This window comes from Cryptotermes secundus, unplaced genomic scaffold (assembly GCF_002891405.2).
Source record: "Cryptotermes secundus unplaced genomic scaffold, Csec_1.0 scaffold1682, whole genome shotgun sequence".
NCBI lineage: Eukaryota > Metazoa > Arthropoda > Insecta > Blattodea > Kalotermitidae > Cryptotermes > Cryptotermes secundus.
In genome coordinates, this window is record NW_019739983.1 from 233,584 (window position 1) to 253,760 (window position 20,177).

The following is a 20,177-nucleotide window of genomic DNA, read 5'->3' on the forward strand; positions in this document are numbered from 1 at the left end:
ACATACAAGTCCGTCGACACTGTTGTGGAAGCAGATGAAGCCGTTAATTATCCAACAGAATTTTTGAATTCACTTGATCTGCCACAGCAACGCTTGGCCGGGTACAACTAGTATATATATATATATATATATATATAAATTATGTCACCATCAACACAACAAATATTCATTTTTAATTTTGATCTTTATTGCTGCTACATGTTTTGATTGTATAAGACCATCATCAGGCAGTTATACACAGGAATACATATAGTCATTGAAAAACACAACAGGATGCAACCAATAAAGATAATTCATGCGAGTCATGCATTAAGCATATACAAATTTATGAAAATGAAATTTGAGTTATTGAATTGCAACGCAAATATCTGCTTCAATAGAACATGCCGCGGGGAAAATCTAACTCTGCCATGTGCCCATATAAAAGTACATTTCCACACTGACACACAAAACAGGATGCAACCAATGAAGATGTGCCAACTGTGCCATACCTGTATGATGCTTGCATGTTGACACATGGTGGTGGATGGTGGGTTTGAATGAGAACTGGAGTAGCTACATTGTCAAGAACTGCAGTTAATTCTTGTGTGAAGTACTGAAGTAATTTCTTAATGTGATTATTGATCTTCCTGTGACATGGGCTAGTGGATAGCAATTCTGCTTTGCGTGAGGTACTCACTGTTTAGATGGAACCCATGTATTTCCAGAACATCAGTAGAGGTTCTGAAGAAAACCCTGAATCCTCTATGTGAAATGTTTATGCTTCTTGATATTTGAACTGTTCTTAATGCAAAGCAGGAGTTTTTAACGACCATTATGGTTTATGTTTATTGTGAAATGAAACTGACTCTGGTAATAAAACTCTTAAGTTTTGCCACTTCAGATATCAGGGCCCACCATTGTGCATGATCCTGTATCAGTTCAATCCATTCCACATTCTCAAAACCTGTTTCTCTGATTCATTGTAATATACCTCCATCTACTTCTAAGTCCTCCAATTGGCCATGTTCCAAGAGGTATCCACAAATAGTTTTCCATATGTTTCTTCATTCGCTATCTGAGCAATCTATGCAGCCTATGAGATGCTATCAGAAAGTTCCCGCACTATGTCAAAAAATAAATGCTGGCTTAACTTACTCAATTTTGGCTGCCATATACTTCAAAATAGTCTCCTTGGGAACATATACAGCGATCCCATCATTTTTCCACACTCAAGAGTACCGTGAATGTCATTCTAGTTAATGCTGTCGAGTACCACTTGTGATTCTCTTTGGATATCAGACACTGTTTCAAAATTTTGTTTTTTGAGTTTCATTTTCAATTTGAGAAATAAAGCAAAATCACAAGGGGCTAAGTCCAGCGAGTAGGGAAGATGGGGAATGATAACCATGTTGTTGTCTTTCACGGCGGTGACTATGAAGAAAGCAGTCTTCTGGGATTTGGCACCGTGTATATGTGGTGTTAACACCACATATACACGGTGCCAAATCCCAGAAGACTGCTTTCTTCATAGTCACCGCCGTGAAAGACAACAACATGGTTATCATTCCCCATCTTCCCTACTCGCTGGACTTAGCCCCTTGTGATTTTGCTTTATTTCTCNCATATACACGGTGCCAAATCCCAGAAGACTGCTTTCATGTTGTTGTCAGTCACAGACTCTGGTTTTCAGGGACATGTGGATGAGTGTGTAGTCATGACGGAGCAGTGTAACGCATGTTCATTAAGGTCTTGTGGCAAACTCCATAACTGATCCCAGTGGTGTCTGTGAGCTCATGGCCTGTTTGGCTGTGGTCTTCATTGATGAGTTCTTGAACTTTTTCAACATTTTCTGTCATTTTGCTGGTGCTTGGTTGCCCTGAACGTTTGTCATCTTTAACTGACACTCGACTGGCCTTGAAACGTGAACGCCATTCAGAAACCGCTGTCCAGCTTAAAGAATATTCTCCAAAAGCTTCGTGAAGCATTTTAAGGGTTTCAGTAGTGGATTTACTGAGCTTCACACAAAACTTGATGCAGACATATTGCTCAGTTTTGCCATCTGTGACAGACAAAACGAAATGAGAAGTGCAAAAACAGTGCGTGTTCACAGCACTGTGTCATGTGGAATACTGGTGCATTAGGCTTGAGGAAGTGTTACCTTGGCTGTCCCTCTCATCATCTTTCACTGAATCAGTTACAACATTCACAGTTCAGGAACTTTCCAGTACCACCTTGTATTGTCCTCTCCTTTATTGTAAGTGTTGAAAGTGTTGACAAATTTGGGGACATTATGCAAATAAATATGGAATATGATATATGTCAAACATTTTTGTAAACATATTTAGTCAAACCACTGAGGGACTAAGTGCTAGAAATTCCAGACTTTTTCATGTCATGGGAGTGTAAGTTGCAGTTTTGAATGCCACGACTCTGGTGTTCTTTTCCAGCAAGCCAGATGTAGATGGTTAAATTTGTAATGCAAATGCTTGTAGCTTAAATGGTAAGCATTAAATTGCATGTTTATACTTTCAGACATTGTACAAGACACAGGCCCAGGATATGCAAGAAGAACTGGATGAGAAGATAAGGGCCATTCAGGAACTGGAGGAAGAACGAGGCTCTCTAGCACACCAGCTGCAGATTGCACTTGCACGGGCTGATAGTGAAGCCCTGGCACGCTCTATTGCTGAAGAGACGGTAGCAGACCTCGAGAAGGAGAAGACAATGAAGGAGCTGGAGCACAAGGACTTGTTGGCTAAACACCGCTCGGAACTCGCCAACAAGGAGACAGTGCTTAACTCTGTGAGTTTAAGGAGAGTTATTACAGTGTGCTGCTACAATTACAGGTTTCTCACTATTAGGTTTCCATCAGTGACATAACTAAAGGCAATATGCAAGCTGTATACTAGATTGTTATGAAAATTATAAAATGGCTGTCTTAATGAGAGATTTGCTTAATGTTAAACAGTAATGTAATTATGAAACAAAATTTATTGTATGTAGTAAGAGTAACTTTTCTGGCTTTATGGGTAAGAATTAATGACACATCTTAAGTTGTACTTGCACTTTCCATTTTAAAATAAACACGAGAATGGAAGGGGTCTTTGGATACCACATTTTACGCTTCTTTGGTACATATAATACAGTGAGGTGAAGCGTAGTTACCCTACAGAGGATCCTTCAGGTTGCATATAGGTTCGAGTGATCACAGGACAGGGTGAGCAGGGGAGGACAAAGAAATCAGCAAGGTGGAAATACCCAAACAGAAATAGCCAAATCAAATATTAACAAAGAATAAATATAATATATTAATAAAGAAAGAATACAAACATAATGTAAATACCTGTATCAGAATGATTGCAGAGTTCGCTGTTCTAAGATAGAAATTAATTTGGACGGTCGAGGATGACCTTGACCGGTGGTCCGAAACGAGAACAACCTACCCCATCAACGGTTGGAAAGCCAAGAGCCCTTAGCTCCACTCGTTAGGCCGCTAAGTCGGCTCAGAAGGGGAAGGAGAGAGGGGGACAGTAGAGAAAGTAGAGGGGAGAAGTGCGCACACAGACCACGGACAGGAGCCGACGTCACAGCCCCCCCCCCGAAATGAGCCCCCCCGGCAGGTATCACTGTCTGGTATAAGCGTGTGACCACCAAAGGTCTCAGCGTCCACAGGTATATATCGCGAACCTGGCCTCCCTCGGGCAGGCGCACACCGCATGGGAAACTTCGTAGGGCGGGTCGTACAAACACTGGCTCACTGATCTCACCCGCCATAAGTTCTGGAGACAAGTCTCTCACCAGCCTTACGGGTGTAACACTCAGGGCCTCACGCAAAACACCAGCCCGCACAAAGGGCGCAGCCGACGATACAGGAGAACGACGCTACACCTCCCAGGTGGCGTCGGTAGTCGACCCCCGCCCAGCACGCTTCCACTGCGCATCCACCATCCATGCGTATGTCCATAGTACCACCAATGCGCTGATCACGCCCATTTAACTGAGATACATGAGCGCGGGACTTAAACCTTCCCAACTCGTCAACCAGGCGAACAGAAACTGGGGTGGTGAACTCTGCAATGCGAAAAGGCCCCCTATACCTTGGGCTGAATTTAGCTGACAATTTCCGTTCCGCCTTGCTAACGGGAAAGTTACGGAGCCAAACTAGGTCTCCGGTACGAAAGGGAACGGGTTTACGGGTACTATCATATCTAGTTCGCACAACCTCGTGCGCTAGACGTAAATTCCGCCGTGCTGCGTCCCAACGTTCGCGAATAGAGTTCGCGTCACAGTGGTCAGGTAACAGGTCTTTAAGGGACCACAAATTCGACAACGGAGAGTTGGGTGTGAAAGTAAACATCAGGCTATAAGGTGAGACTTTGTGCGAATCATGTCGCGCTGAGTTGAAAGCAAACTGGAGCCATGACAAGTTCTCATCCCACCGCGAATGGTCACGATGGTGGTAGGCAATCAAAGCCGCGCGAAGATTCCTATTAAAACGCTCAGCATGAGAAGGTTGAGGATAATACGGCGTAGTGGTCACGTGACGAATGCCTCGGGCAAAACACATCCGCCGAAACTCGCGTGATGTGAACTGAGCCGCATTATCAGAGACCAAAACCTCCGGAACACCAAACACTGCAAAAATAGAATGCAACGCCCGTGTTGTCGTTGCAGTAGACGCTTCCCTCACGGGGAAAATCCAACTAAACTTGGTGAAAGCGTCAACGCAGACAAGGGCATACGTGTTCCCTGCTCTCGACCGAGGAAATTTGCCAACGAAATCAATAAACAACTTTTCCATGGGGCGAGTAGCTACGTCCGAGGACAACATGCCGTAATGCGTATTCAGCGCGGGCTTACTAAGCCCACAGAGTCTACAAGCTCTGACTCGAGAAGCAATGTCAGAATCCATGCCCTTCCAAATAAAGGACTGGCGGATTTTGTGAATAGTCTTACGCACACCTAAATGACCGCCGAGAGGAGACTCGTGAAAATAGCCGTAGAGAGAGGGTACAAGAACCTGTGGAACTACTATCTTAGGCTGCCGGTCATAACGCGCCTTGCAGTGAAGGACACCCTTCTTTAACGAATAACCGGGAACTTCTTCTGAACCCAGCCGCTCTATAATGGCATTTAATTCTGGATCAGAGCGCTGATGAATACCGATATCTTCGAATAGGATAGGAAACTCAAGAAGAACCGGTGCAACTACAAGTTCAGCTTGGTCATCATACATGCGTGACAGGGCATCGGCAATAACATTCTGTGTGCCACGAATGTGGTGAGCCTGAAACTTAAATGATGACAGTCGTATGACCCAACGACCTATTCTTCCTAATTGACGTGGATGTGAGAGGCACCACGTAAGAGCTTGATTGTCAGTCTCTAAATCAAACTCGACGTGTTCCAGATATGGGCGAAATTTTTCCAGACCAAAAAGCACGGCAAGACATTCTAACTCATACGCTGAAAACTTCCTTTCCTGTAGAGACAACGTCCGGGAAGCGAACGCTATTGGTTGGCGTTCCCCCTCATACTCCTGCAATAGAACTGCAGCAACCGCAAGGGAACTGGCATCAGTCTGTAGGATAAACCTACGAGAGAAATCGGCCATGCGTAGAACCGGAGGATTGGTGATAGCAAGTTTCAAATCCTGAAACGCCTGTTGCTGTTCCAACCCCCAAACAAATGGAGTATCCTTCTTACGAAGGAGATTAAGAGGGGCGGCGCGTTCGGCAAAGTGTGGAATGAACTTATGAAAAAAATTTACTATTCCTATGAATCGCGCGATTCCTTTAACATCACGCGGAGGTGAGAAATCCTTAATAGACTTCGTCCTATCAGGGTCCACAGAGACACCTGAAGGGGCAATGATGTGACCCAGGAATGACAACTGAGTAGTGGCAAATTTAACCTTAGTAGGATTTACGGTCAATCCGGCCTTGCGCAGCCTGGTAAAGACTTCACGCAAATGGTGGAGATGCTCGTCAAAAGAATCACTATAGATCACCAAGTCATCCAAATAATGGAAGACATATTTAAATTTGATATCAGAGAACACTTGATCCAACAAGCGCGTAAGAACTTGAGCGCCTGTTGCTATGCCAAAGGGAACCCTAGTATACTCATACAAGTTCCAGTCAGTCGCGAAGTCGTGAACGCCGTGAGAGGCTTCGATCGCTCGGTCAATGAAATTTGATGGTACGCAGAGTTGAGATCCAGCGAAGTAAACACTTTAGCTGACTTGAACCAATGGAAGCAGGAATGAACATCTGGCAAGGGAACTGACTCAATCTTAATCTTCTTGTTGAGTGCGCGGTAATCAACCACAGGACGAAATTCGCCCTCGCCTTTAGGTACTAGAAATATAGGGCTAGAATATGCAGATGTGGAGGGACGGATAATGCCTTGTTCCAACATACGCTGAATATGGCTTCGCAGCACTTTCATCTTAGGAGGCATAAGCCTATAAGGGGCGAGCTTGACCGGAGATTGGTCAAGCAACTCGATGTCATATTCCAAGAGAGTGGTAAGACCTAGTTTAGGAGTTAACACATCAGTAAATTGATTAGTCAGCTGTGAAAGCGAGTCCGACAATGGGGGAGCGAGATGGGACAAATCTGGACCAGTTTCCACAGATGTACAAATTCTGGGCACATGCGTTTCAACATGACGCCGAATCAACGGCAACTTATTAGCCGGGTCAAATTTAAAGTAAGCAAAACCTTCACAAATGTCCATTAGTAAGCCAGTCTTACCCAAGAAATCGGATCCCAAAATAACTGGGTAAGCTAAATTCTCCACTACGTAGAACATGAATTTCCACGTGTATCTGTCTATCCTGACTTTACACGTAACAGCAGTGTAAACCGGAAATGACTGCCTAGCCGCAGTAACACAATTTACTTTAACAGAAGTTACCTGAACAAACGGGACGGCTTGTTTAAGCCTTTCGTAAGCAGAACCCGACATCAGGCTACGAACAGCACCGGAATCTAACAAAGCCGGTAACAGGCCAAAACCTAATTCAACATGCAGAGTAGGCAACGGATGGGGAATGACTCCTTTTATTCCCATCATGTGGATATGGACACTACGGGGATTAATGCTCGCAAAAGGACCGTTACGTAGGGGAGCGCGAGACGTATCTCGTGTTAGTCAAGAATCGGGGGGATGCCCCCGAGACGTAAATGTAAGAGTAGATTGTAGATTCATACGACAGTCCCGACGAGTATGTCCTGCTTTCTTACAACGAAAACAGACTACTGAGGCAGCTCGAGATACTGGATTGCCAGAACGACCCGATCGAGCAGAGTTAGACGCTACAGGGTGTGTAGGAAGGTCATTACCTACATTATAACCCTTACTCTCAACATTATGAGCATACACGCACATATTATCCAAATCGGCATAACTATGCGGCTTGTCACTGAACACTAAACAGCTCCTCTGATATGGATGCAATCCATCAAGAATATTGCGGACCACAGCGGACTGATCGATATCCTGACGAAAAACGGCGGCTATCTCTTTAATGTCTGCAACATAGACAGCGAGCGGCTCATCCTTCCTTTGCCATCGGTAATAGTCAGCGTTCAACAATGGGAACATTGTACGGGGCGGAATAAAGAAAGCTAATACATGTTCATGAAAAGCATCAAGTGTATCACCAGAATGTATTGCCAATGGGCCCTTAGCAAATCCATATAGAATTTGCAAAATCTGCGCCGTAGAAATACGGAACGCAGGTGCCATAAGTCGCAAACGTACTAAAGCTCGTAGGAACTCAATAAGCTCGGATACAATGAGTCCGTCAGTAACATGAAGACTTTCGAGCATTTTGTGTACAGGATTAGGCAAGTTCGCAAATTAGAGAGAGCCTCCCAAAGTACTCAAATCGTAATTAACCACTGGAGGTACCACCGGGCTAGGGGATAGTGGCTGCTCCTGAGAAGGTAAACACGTACCACGAGTGAGATTAGAGGCAGTCAAATGCGTTCCGCTCTGAAGTTCTGCCCTATTAAAGTCGGACGGAGTGGCAGCCTGAACCTTAAGAAAGGAAACAGCAGTAGGCTGATCCCCTGAAGCGTGACTCTTCTGCAAGGAATCTACCTGTGCAATCATATACTGCATATATTGGTGTACTTCTTCCTGGAAATTTACCATGTCCGCCCGCACATCTGGTGCGAGTTTGCCCAACTGCAATAGATGACGTAGCCGGGTACTGACATGTCGCAACCGATGGAGGTAACGAGGAAAATCAAGACCAATGGAAGCCTGTGTTCTCCACCAAATTCTTAACCTGCTGAAAACGATCATGGCAAAATGTTACCACTTTATTAGGGGCCAGAAAGATATCAGAATTAGTACACGCGCCAGGGTTTTCTTCTACTTCGCGTGACTTACGGAAAATAGATCGCAAATCCGCAACATTTAAACCTTCCGTATTTATACCACGGACCTCCAACTCATACGCTAACTCATCCTTATGCAAANNTTGTGGTTCCATAATGCTGCTGACGAAATAGACACGAAACAATTATAATAACAAGAGAGTAACAACCAGGTCAACAAGTCCCATATAGCCTACCCAAGTGCCCTACACAAACAAACCGAACCACCATAGCAGGGCAACCCACCCTAGGACTGTGTGCAAATACACTGCGAACACTAACCAGACTCTCAGAGGAAATTACGTTGACCACATAGCCACGCTAACAATGCGTGCTACAAAAGCAACCAACCACCATAACAAGGGACTACGGCCGTCTAAACCACAGTTCCGTCCCACCCTGTTTTCACTCAACCAAACCACGGACGTGGACCAAACCATGGACATGGACCCAACCACGAGAACCTAACCACGCTCTGCTACCACTTTTTTGAAGTGTAGTTACCCTACAGAGGATCCTTCAGGTTGCGTATGGGTTCGAGTGATCACAGGACAGGGCGAGCAGGGGAGGACAAAGAAATCAGCAAGGCGGAAATACCCAAACAGAAATAGCCAAATCAAATATTAACAAAGAATAAATATAATATATTAATAAAGAAAGAATACAAACATAATGTAAATACCTGTATGAGAATGATTGCAGAGTTCGCTGTTCTAAGATAGAATACTATGTAGAGAAATTAATTTAGACGGTCGAGGATGACCTCGACCGGTGGTCCGAAACGAGAACAACCTACCCCATCGACGGTTGGAANACAGTACTATGGTATTTGTGGTGATTGCACCAAAGTGCATATTTCACAGCCATTGAACTAGTTTTTATTACTTTAGAACTAAACTTACATGTGGTTGCCTTTTATACACTATATTTTATAAGGGTGATCAAGTCAAATAGGGTGAGATGGGTAGGGAATATAGTACATGGAAGCTACATGAAATGCAGTACTCGGAAAACCTGAAAGATACATATTACTTGGAACTGCTTTCATGCTGTGATATGAGGATTAGAATATCATAATTATGGATTACTTTGTTCTGATGAGGAGAATACAGTTTAACATATCTCTTATTTCTGCTTAACTTCAGGAGACTGGGAAGGAGATATAGAACTTCTGAAGATGTAATAATGACTTACTTCCTTCAGATTCTTCCATATTAATGGGGAAATTAAGCAGATTTATAATAATGATTAGAGCCAGGACAGTTTTGTCAGTATAGTGACCAGCTATGGGCTGGGCGGCCGTGGTTCAGTTTCTGGCAGGGGCAAGAGATTTTTCTACATGCCACACCATCCAGACCAGCAGTGGAGCCCACGCAACCTTCTGTTCAGTGGGTACTGGGTGCTCCTTTCTTGGGGGTAAATTACCTGGGATCTGAAGCTGGCTGCTTTCCTCCAACTAGTGCTAAGAAGACGGAGCTATACCTCCACTCCCCCATACATCTTGATGCCTAATTAATTAAGCACAGGACAGCCTTACTTTTTACCTTTTACAGTAGTAGATTGTCTCTATCTTTGTGGTTAGGTAATGTATCCATCAGCCGGTCATGGTATCTGAGCGGTCTAAGGCATGTAGTGTCTTTGCTCGCTTGGAAGCCAGGATCCTGGGTTTGAATCCCACACAAGACATGGATGTTTGGTGTTTGTATGTGTTTAATCTGTTTTACGTATTGTCCTCTGTTTAAGTAGAGGCCTTGCGATGAGCTGATCACTCGTCCAAGGAGTCCTGCCATCTGTAAAATGATCATGAAACTGTAAAATCGGAGGCCAGGGCTCAAGGGGGCCGTAGATCCAGCGAAGAAAAATTCTGTCAACACAGCGAGAAAAATGGTATTTCATTTAAAATCAGGATCACATAGATGGAATTTTATTGTTTACCGCTACATGTTTCAGTTCTCATGGGACCATCATCAGGCAGTGTATATAATAAATATGATAAAGTTAATTGAAATCACAATCTGGATCCATGTTGTGGTGCAGCTCATCTGTATTATCACCCACTCATGGAGCTGAGCCTTATTGAGAAGCCGCCAGTTGTGCGCATACTTGGGAACTTCCCAGCATTTTATGGAACCCAAAGGTTCATTACCATATTCACAAGAGCCCTCCACTGGTCCCTGTCCTGAGCAGATCAATCCAACCCATACCATCCCATCCTGTCTCTCTAAGATCTATTTTAATATTTTTCACACACCTTTGTCTTGGTCTTCCCAGTGGTCTCTTTACTTCTGCGTTTCCTGCCAATATCCTATATGCATTCCTTTTCTCCCCATTCATGCTACTTGCCCTGCTCATCTCCTCTTCCTTGACTTGAACGTTCTAATTATAAAGAAAGCAGTCTTCTGGGATGTGGCACCATGTAGATGTGGTGTTAACCGATGTTTAGGAGGAACGTATCGCCTCCATCTTCAGGGTAGAAGGAAAAATAAGAAAATCCGTGAGCAAAGAGACCAAGAGAACCGGTACAAGCAGACTCAACACCCTGTCCTCAAACACCCTTAGTCTGTGTTCCTCCCTTAATGTCACAGACCAAATATAGTCATTCTCAAAAATCTGAACTGTGCAACATTTTCAATACATCTGTTAGCTCTTTTTATGTCATGATTTTGGCCTGTATTCTGTTGAACAGACAACAACATACACTTAGTTTTCTCAGTGTTTACTTATAGACCAACCACCTTACTGGCATCAATTAACCCGATGCTGGTGAGGTGGGAATATTTAACAAAAGTGGTAAGGTAGGGCCCCACAGACCCCAGACATTCCATCAACTACATCAACCCCACCTTTGGTTCTGTTGTAAACCAGAATGTTTTCCAGCTTAGATGTTCTCTATCTACATTATCATCATAATGTAATGTGGAAATCATGACAACATTTTTCTTTTTTGGTGGGGTACAAATGAAGCTGTGGTGATATTGGGTTGAAAACCAAAAATGGTAGCCATTGGGCTTCTTTGCTTCGTATCGATGAACTCAGGTGGCAGTTCTCTTTTATTTTTCTTGATTGTTCCCACCATAGTTAACTTATGATCTTCTAACAAGGATTTAGCTGATGGTTAACTCGTGAACCAATTATCTAAAGTCACATCGTGACTTGTTCCAGATATAGGTGCAACCTTGTATGGCTCTTCAGGTTGTGCGCCAACGTAAATTTCCAATTTAGAAGTATAAAAGGACTTGGCATCAACCAAAGAAAATACTTTCAGGCCATACTTTGCCAATTTGCTTCGAATGCACTACCGGAAACTGCAGTGTCCATGAAACGCTTCTAACTTTTCGTCAATCTTTATGTTTTCTCCTAAAGAATATACAGACTCGCATATGTCATTGCACTTATAAAACATTTATCTAATTGGAGCCAATTTGTCATTAGATCTTTGTTCAGTTCTAGTACTTCGGTCATCAAATCATGGACATCTAAGAAGAAAATGGAAACGAACAAGTGACATTGTGCTTCTAAGTAATTCAACACTGCTACTGTCTGTGGGCCATAGATCCTCAAGATCCTGGTGACTAGACTTATAGAAAAAAGCTAATATAAAAGTCCAAACACAGCCTTTATTTCACTCATATCATCTTTTGAAAACTATTATTTTTTATGTAATTTATTTGCTTTCTTTCTATTTCAATCATATTCTTCAAAGTTAGGTCTGTCATGTCATCAGGAAAAAATATCCCAGCAATCTAAAACTGATTTTGCATTTTTTGCATTGCCCAGAACACCACGGTCTTGGCTAATTATGTTATGTGCTCGAGTTCTTATTCAAGATCCTAACTCATTCTTACTCCTTATTTGCTTACCCTTTGCCAAGCAAAAGTCTCCCTTTGTGGATTCTTCCTCATAGTCTTGTTCTGTATCAGATTCATGGTTACTGACTAATTCTAAATCAATTTCACAATCATCATCTCCGCTAAATAGCTCCTTGTGTGTCAAAGCATCATCTATAAGTTGGCATAACCTCTGTTCTTCCTGCTCGTAACTCATCTGTAAGAGAAAATGTTCTCAAAATCCCCTCTATGCATTTACGAAAACGCATTTGCTTATAGTTGGTATGTAAAAATACAGAAGACACAGCAGTAACGATAATATTGTCACATGACAAATAACTTCATGCCATTCAAGGATGTAGCGAATATTTACTCTCATTTGCTTTTACACTTATACAATTCACAGTGATACAATTTCAATCTTATACAATCCAGTATCTCAACTGCTGTTCGACTATCTCTCGGTGAATGCTGGGCTCCCACTCTCTTCAACAGTGATTGTCTCAAGACTTCAACTTATACTGGATACTGAGTACTCATACTCAATACTAGTAACTCTCTCTCTAATAACTGGCTCTCTGATGAAGACTTGTTATGTAGCTTCCGCACTGACCACACAGAAAACAGTTACATGATAGCTACCACTCTTGCATGATGTCGTGTTTACCGATTGCCTAGCAACAGTCGCTGCATGGCCTCCCTTGTTGCATGACATCACAGCCTCCCGTGTTGCGTGACGTCACAGCCTAGTGGTGAGGATGTTTACCAAGTGTTGCATAGTGATGGAAGGAGTGGGGGTATGTGACGTCACTCATTGAAATGCAGAGTTCACGTGACCCCTACTTCCTGTTGCGCCATCCACGTACATCCCCGTTCCTTTTCTTCCTGTTGTTTCCTCAGATTCCGATTCCTGCTAGCAATGTCTGCATTCGGTCTTGCCGTTCTCCAGGTCTTTATTGCGGGGTTTATTCTACCGCAGCTGCCCCCTCTTTTAAGGGTGCTCATCCCAAGCAGCTCTGTGGTAGGACGCAAGCCATTTCAGTTTTATTACCAGTCACTCTCATGTACTTATCATCTTTCATTCTCCATTCATGCCTGGGAGGCCGGTGTTTCTACATTACCAGTTCCTCTACTTGCAGTCTCTTTTTCCATTTTGGAGGGGGTCGACCCCTCCACAAGGTCCAATCCTTGTCTTGTCGTAGGCCGACAGAAGATGTGACTTCGCTTCACGATCTTCATGCTGACAGTCTTGTAGAAGGTCTTCTTATGAGATCTTCTCCCTCCTATGTGCAATTGCTGTCATGATCTACGCCCTCTGATGGTGTTCTTGGTTGGCACCTTTTATCTTCTGGCATAGTGGCTATCTGCTTCCTATGTTCTTTATTCCCATTCTTCCTTTGTGGAAAATCTGCACCCTTTCTTTGAGTCTCCGGATTCTTTCCTCATACTTGGTCCTGATATAGTTTCTCCTACCGACGCTTCTCTTGCGCCAGGCAATTCTTGGATGACCAGACATCTTTGTGCCAGTCTCCTTTGTCTGCTGTGTTACTTTTGCATGGCGGCTCCCTCTGCGTGTGACAGCCAGTCTTTTCTGGGATCCCCACTTTTCCCGTGTCGAATTATTTGGTTTCTGGGGCGGCGCTCCACGGCCAGTTTTCGGTCCCTACACCGTTTTCCTCTTCTTCGGTTCTCTGGCCAGCATCACTTCGGTGTCTTCTTTGGGCACCTCTTCTTGTGCCACCTCCGGTTTCATGTCAACTGAGGTCGGCTGTTCTAGACGTGCCTCCATCTCTTGGCAGGTCATCATCTCCATGTCTCTTTCCGGTTTGGTTTTGGCCACCATCTCCTTGTGGCTGGCTTCCATTTGTTTTCACATGGCGGCCATCTCTTCTTGCCAGGCTTTCGTTTCTGCTCGGATGGCTTCTGTTTTTTCTTCCATGGCCTTTGTATTTGCATCTGTCTTGGCGATCAGGAGTTCCAACATCTGCTATATATCCATTTATATATGTGGTCTTCGCGTTTAAGTTTGTATCCCACTTCTGAAACACTAGTTGTCGCATGTCAGGTATGTAACATGACAAATAATCTCACATAGGTTAAGGATGTGACGAATATTTACTCTCCTTCACTTTACGCTTATACAATTCACAGTTATACAGTCTCAGTCTTATACAATCCGGTATCTCAATTGCTGTTCAACTATCTCTCGGCGAATGCTGGGCTCCCACTCTCTTCAACAGTGACTGTCTCAAGGCTTCAACTTATACTGGATACTGAGTACTCATACTCAATACTAGTAACTCTCTCTCTAATAACTGGCTCTCTCTGATGAATACTCATTATGTAGCTTCCGCACTGACCACACAGAAAACAGTTACATGATAGCTACCGCTGTTGTGTGATGTCGTGTTTACCGATTGCCTAGCAAAAATCGCTGCATGGCCTCCCCTGTTGCGTGACATCACAGCCTAGCGGTGAGGGGTGTTTACCAAGCGTTGCATAGTGATAGAAAGAATGGGGGTATGTGATGTCACTCGCAGAAACGCAGAGTTCACGTGACCCCTACTTCCTGTTGCGTCATCCACGTTACAATATTTTAGTAGAATATACATGAAGAGAACTTAAGTTTTGGAAGTAAATATAATCACACTTTTGGTAAGCTGCGGTATGGTGGATCCCAGCACAATTTACATGTCTGCACACTAAACTTGCTTGCAGGCAACAGTCTATCATCTATGGCATCAGGTAGCGGGCTACGGGAAGGGAAGCTGTGCTACACTGAGGCACAACTCACTGCCATGTGCTCTTAAAAAGTTACAGTCAAATTAAAATCGTTAAGGTCTGTGACACCCCACCTTATTAATGCCAGGTTAAAGTTTGTGTGTTTTTCTGTATGGTATCTTTATTATCACCCAGTAGATTCATATCATCAGCATAAACAAACAGGTGATATGTCCCATTTAATTTCAGTCCCACCTGGTTTTCCTGGACCTTTCTAATGGCATATTTTAAAGCAAAGTTGAAAAGCAGTATCAATAAAGCATCTCCTTGTTTTATACCATTTTGGATAGAAAAAATTATCAGACAAATGTTTACCTATATGTATTTCCCTAAAAAAATTTTAGAACACATTTTAATCAGCCTAACTAGTTTAATATGTACCCCAAACTCTATGCGAATATTGTACAATACTTCCCTCCTAACTGAATCATAGGCTTTCTTGAAGTCTACAAATAGCTGATGTACTGTCTCGTTACTCCAATTTTTTCTCCAATATCTGATGAATGTGAAAGGTCTGATCAGTAGTTGATTTGTTACTTTGAAACCCACACTGATGACCCCATTTCATCTATATACGAACTTAACCTTGAGTGAAGAATATTGGACAGAGTTACTACTACAGTCAGTTTTCTTACCCTTCTTGTGAACTGGTACAATAATAGACTCCCCACTGATCAGACAATTTTGCAATAGCTGGGATCAGATACTAGCAGCTCGGCTGTATGTATTTCTATCTGCCTAACATCACTGACCTTATGTACATTAAGTAACTGAGAGAAGTAGTTCTTTCACCTATTCAAAATATTGTGGGAGTCTGCAAGATCACCATTCTCAGCCTTCACTAAGTTACTGCTAGGCTGGTAGCCCTTCTTAAAGTCATTTATTCCTCTATACAGGTCTCTAACGTTCTTGTTCTTACTGTGCGTTGCAAGTTCATCACCCTTTCTTTCAGATGTTCCCTCTCTTTATTCTTGAAATGCCTGCTGGTTTCACGTCATATATTGTTCAGATTATACCCATTTATTTCGCATGGATCCTGTAACCGCTTTAATTGGGCTTGTTTCCTTCAGTTTATTAATTTTCAGTATCCTTCGTCAGACCATGGCTTATGCTTCTTCACCTCATAATAGCCTAGACTATTTTTGGCAGAAATTTTGACATTCTCTCTAATAGTTTCCCAAGCTTTATTGACATCCACCTCAGTGTCCAAGTTTTCCTAAGCTGCAAACCTATTTTAGATTTCAACACAGTACTGCTCCTTACCCTCTACCTTGTTTAATTTCTTGAGATTGAACCTCTCCGTATGAATTCTGTGCATTGTTTGTTTACTCACTGCCAGTCTTTCCCTAACCTTTGCCACCACCAGGTAGTGGTCAGGATCAGAATCTGATGCCCTGTATGATCAGACACAAAGTATACTTGAATGCCATCTCCTATATGTCAAAATATTTTCAGTTTGGTTGTGTGTCTTCCCATCAGGATATGTCCCAATAAATTTATGATTGTTACAGTGTGAGAACATTGTACTTTTTACAGTAGGATTTTTTGATATGGTAACGTTTTCTACTCTAACTCAATTATCATTACTAATTTCATGTAAGCTCTCATTACCAATTGTTGATTTATTTATATTATAACATGTTTTGCCACTGAAGACGCTGTTCAGATTGTTAATTGGTTTATTTAAGAACCTACAAGTCTTTTCTACAATTAATTATAACAAAGTAATGGGTATTGACAAATTATAAACCCTACAAAATGATCTGTTCAATAGTCTTCTTCACATAGTTGTAACATGGGAGCTATACGAGTGTCACTGTAATACACACTCCCAATCACTTCTCAGTTGTCACAAATTATCACTGAGTATCACACAATAACTCTTCTGATCACATGTTCGGGTCTTCTCCCCGCAATCGCTAAACTGCAACTCACTCAAGGCTGCTGCCTTGAAAACTCACTTCAGTGGCTGCTACATTTTAAGTGGCTTTGTAGGCAGGGTAGTTCTCTTATAAACCCTCAGCCGGACAACGGGAAATGCCTCGCTTCCTTGTTGTGTAGTCACCATGTTTGCCTGTTATGTAATGGGTACCGCTGTTTATTACCGTCGTCTCTAGCAACCACTGTTTACTCGCTTTGCTTAGCAACTGCTATTTACTTGCTTTGAATAGTGACCAGTGTGCTTGGACTTGGCTCACTTCGGCTCCGCTCGGCCTGTCACAGCTGGCGGGGGAGGAGGGTGTTGACCTGCCTATTACTGTAGCAAGGGCAACACTCTGAAAGTGCCATGTCACCGCTGACGGGCTGAGGGGGTGTCCTCCATAGCACAACACGTCACAATATTATAAAAGCTGTAGAAAATCATGCCTTGTGTTATGATGAAAAATTACAATGTAGAAAAATATTGGAGATATTAGAGTATACATTATTCTAGCAATTACGCTTCTAGAACCTGAAACTCTCCAAGTCTGGCCTCATTTTGCATGTTATATTTAATACTGAAACTTTCCAACATAAAAATAGTTTTGTGCAACATTTGTATACATATCTTTACATGATCTGTACCAAGCAGGCTGATAGTAATAGACAGGGATTGAATTAATGCCTTTCTCATTTTTGGCCAATCTTATCTTTTTTTTTGTCTGAGTTTAATGTTCTTGCTATATTTATGTATAGATAAAAGTGACACTTGGTGACATCTTTCTTATAAAGCCTTAAGTCACGTGTGCAAGTGGAGCAGTAGTTGAAGTTACAGAGTTTATGTAAGTGTTAGATCTGCATTACTTAATCCATATGTTATTAAGTAATTGTATGTGATTTTGTTGTATTTGCAGATGAAGGAAAGGGAACTAGATTATAAGAAGTCTGTGGATCAGTTGCTGAAAGATAAGGATGATGCAAATCGTCAACTGAAAATGATGCAGGAAGGTAAGAAATTTGGCATTATTCATCCTTCCTATCGCATTATCTGCATTATAGCACCATGCCAAGTAACTAAAAGTGCCAACATTTGGGAGAAATGTGGATATTTTTTTATTTGAGAATATTATCTATGCCGTGGAGGTGATAGAGTGGACAGTCACCACCGTGAAATCCCTCAGTATCATATCGTATTCACTGTGATTTAAGATGGGTCATTTAAAAATTTAAGGATATTCTTAAATGTTGTTGCTAATAGAAAACACTGCTGAAATTTTGTGTTATAAGCAATTCAGTACAGTTATTTAATTTGTTTCAGTCCAGTCATTTAAGCCTGTCTAGATCTTAATGCACAGATGACTTTTGTGTTGTGCAGACATTGCAAAGGCAAACAGCAACAGTGAAGAGCTTGAGAGGCTGAGGAAACAATTCAAGCAGGAACAATTGCTGAAGATGCAGGCTGTGAATAAGCTGGCAGAAATCATGAACCGGAAAGATATGAGCAACACTGGCCGTAAGAACAAGGTCTCATCAGCAGATCTGCGGAAGCGTGAGAAGGAGTGCCGCAAGCTGCAGCAAGAGCTCACACAGGTTTGAATAATAAATATTTTCTGACTTAATTTCATCATGAACTTTATGTGAGTGGTTATGAGTTTAATCTTAAATTACATTTAAAAAAATATTTGAGATCGTGATGGGGGAGGGGGCTGTATGTAGCAGATGTATTCTGGCCACTTGTGTCCTTAACTGTCAAGTTTGTGGGTTATTGAAACTGTTACGCAACACAGTTACAGGCTCAAAGAGCATCACTTCATTTGCGTCTGTGAACTCGGTAAGAGCTCTTATTAACTCACATTTATACTTAACCCTTTGCAGTTCCATTTAAATACCACTGTTTTTCTCTGCTGGTCTTATTTAAATTCCACTGATCATTTTATTGCAGTTACTATAATGAGGTGGTTTGTTTTTCTTAACTTGTATAAAACAGAAGAAATGTCACCAAGTTTGATGAAAATATGGTCTGCAAAGATCACAGTTCATACTTCTTGAATTCTGTGTAAAATATTTCTACAGACTGTACCCTGTCACTAGTGACACATGTAGTGAATGGGGCTACAGAGTTTACAGTCGTTCTCCAGAGAATGACATTAAGTCGAGTTCTCATGGAGCTAAGTCTGGCGAGTACGGTGGGTGGGGAACAACTGCCATCTTGTTTTTAGCCAAAAATTCCTGCACGATGTAAGCCTTATGGGATCGTGCGTTGTCATGGTGGAGTACCCAGTTGTTCAGGCGCCACTTCTCTGGACGTTTTCTCCTCATGTTCTCCCTCAAACACCTTAGAACATCGCGATAGAACTCTTTATTGACTGTGTCACCAGGAGGGACGAACTCCTTATGAACAATCCCGTCAATATAAAAANACTTGGATAGTCAGTCTATGGTCTTGCAGAATCAGATCCCTCACTTTCGTGACACACATCTGGTGTTTTGCCCGTTAACGGCTGTCCCGAACGATCATCATCATCAGTCAATGTTCGGCCATTTTTAAAACGCTTATACCAGTTGTAAGTTTGTGTCTGGCCTAAACTGTTCTCACCAAAAGCTTGCTTCAACATTTGGTGCGTTTCTTCAGCGGTTTTCCCAAGTTTGAAACAAAACTTTATACAGACATGCTGCTCTCTCAGGTCAGCCATCGCAAAACCTCAAACTCACGGAAACAACAATGGCAATACATTCACCAACAATAAACGCAACCACTCAACTCGACGCCACCTGTCACACTGATTCAAGAAGGATGTGTGAGGAGACACGTAGTGGTATTTCGATGTACTCATAACCATTTGCACACAAAATTCAAATTTCGGAAACTTTTGGATTGCCCCATGTATAATGAATGCATGATAACAGGATGATTCAATATGCCTGTGTCAGTGGCGGGTTGCTCTGTGCGTAAAAAATAGTAATGAAAAAATAGAATTTTCTACTGGAAAGATGACATTTTTTTCTCTCTTTATCAGTTATAAAATATTTCTATTAGGTACATTCCAAATGGTACGACTTTACTGCATGATATATGACAAAGCACTTGTTTGGGTGGAGTCCTGGCTTCCTTAGACATGTCATCATCATCAGTAATCTGTCAAGACGACAGGTCCACAGTCTCTTCCAAAACAATTCCTCCACTTAATGCGACCTAGAGCTTTCTCCTTCAAATGACAGTATCCTCTTCTCTCCCCAAGGTCATCCAGCATCTACTTACGTCTTCTTCCTCGTC

General features: G+C 42.4%; 1 protein-coding gene across 6 annotated transcripts in view; it reads left to right on the forward strand.

Annotated features, from left to right (window-relative positions):
• The window catches only part of LOC111872269 (rho-associated protein kinase 2), a 125,141-nt gene that overhangs the window by 76,355 nt on the left and 28,609 nt on the right, over positions 1-20,177 (forward strand). For all 6 annotated transcript variants that reach the window (XM_023865978.2, XM_023865982.2, XM_023865980.2 and 3 more), the window contains 3 exons: positions 2,515-2,784; positions 17,818-17,911; positions 18,279-18,493. In XM_023865978.2, the coding sequence (XP_023721746.1) occupies positions 2,515-2,784; positions 17,818-17,911; positions 18,279-18,493 (579 nt within the window). The remainder of the gene's footprint in view (positions 1-2,514; positions 2,785-17,817; positions 17,912-18,278; positions 18,494-20,177) is intronic.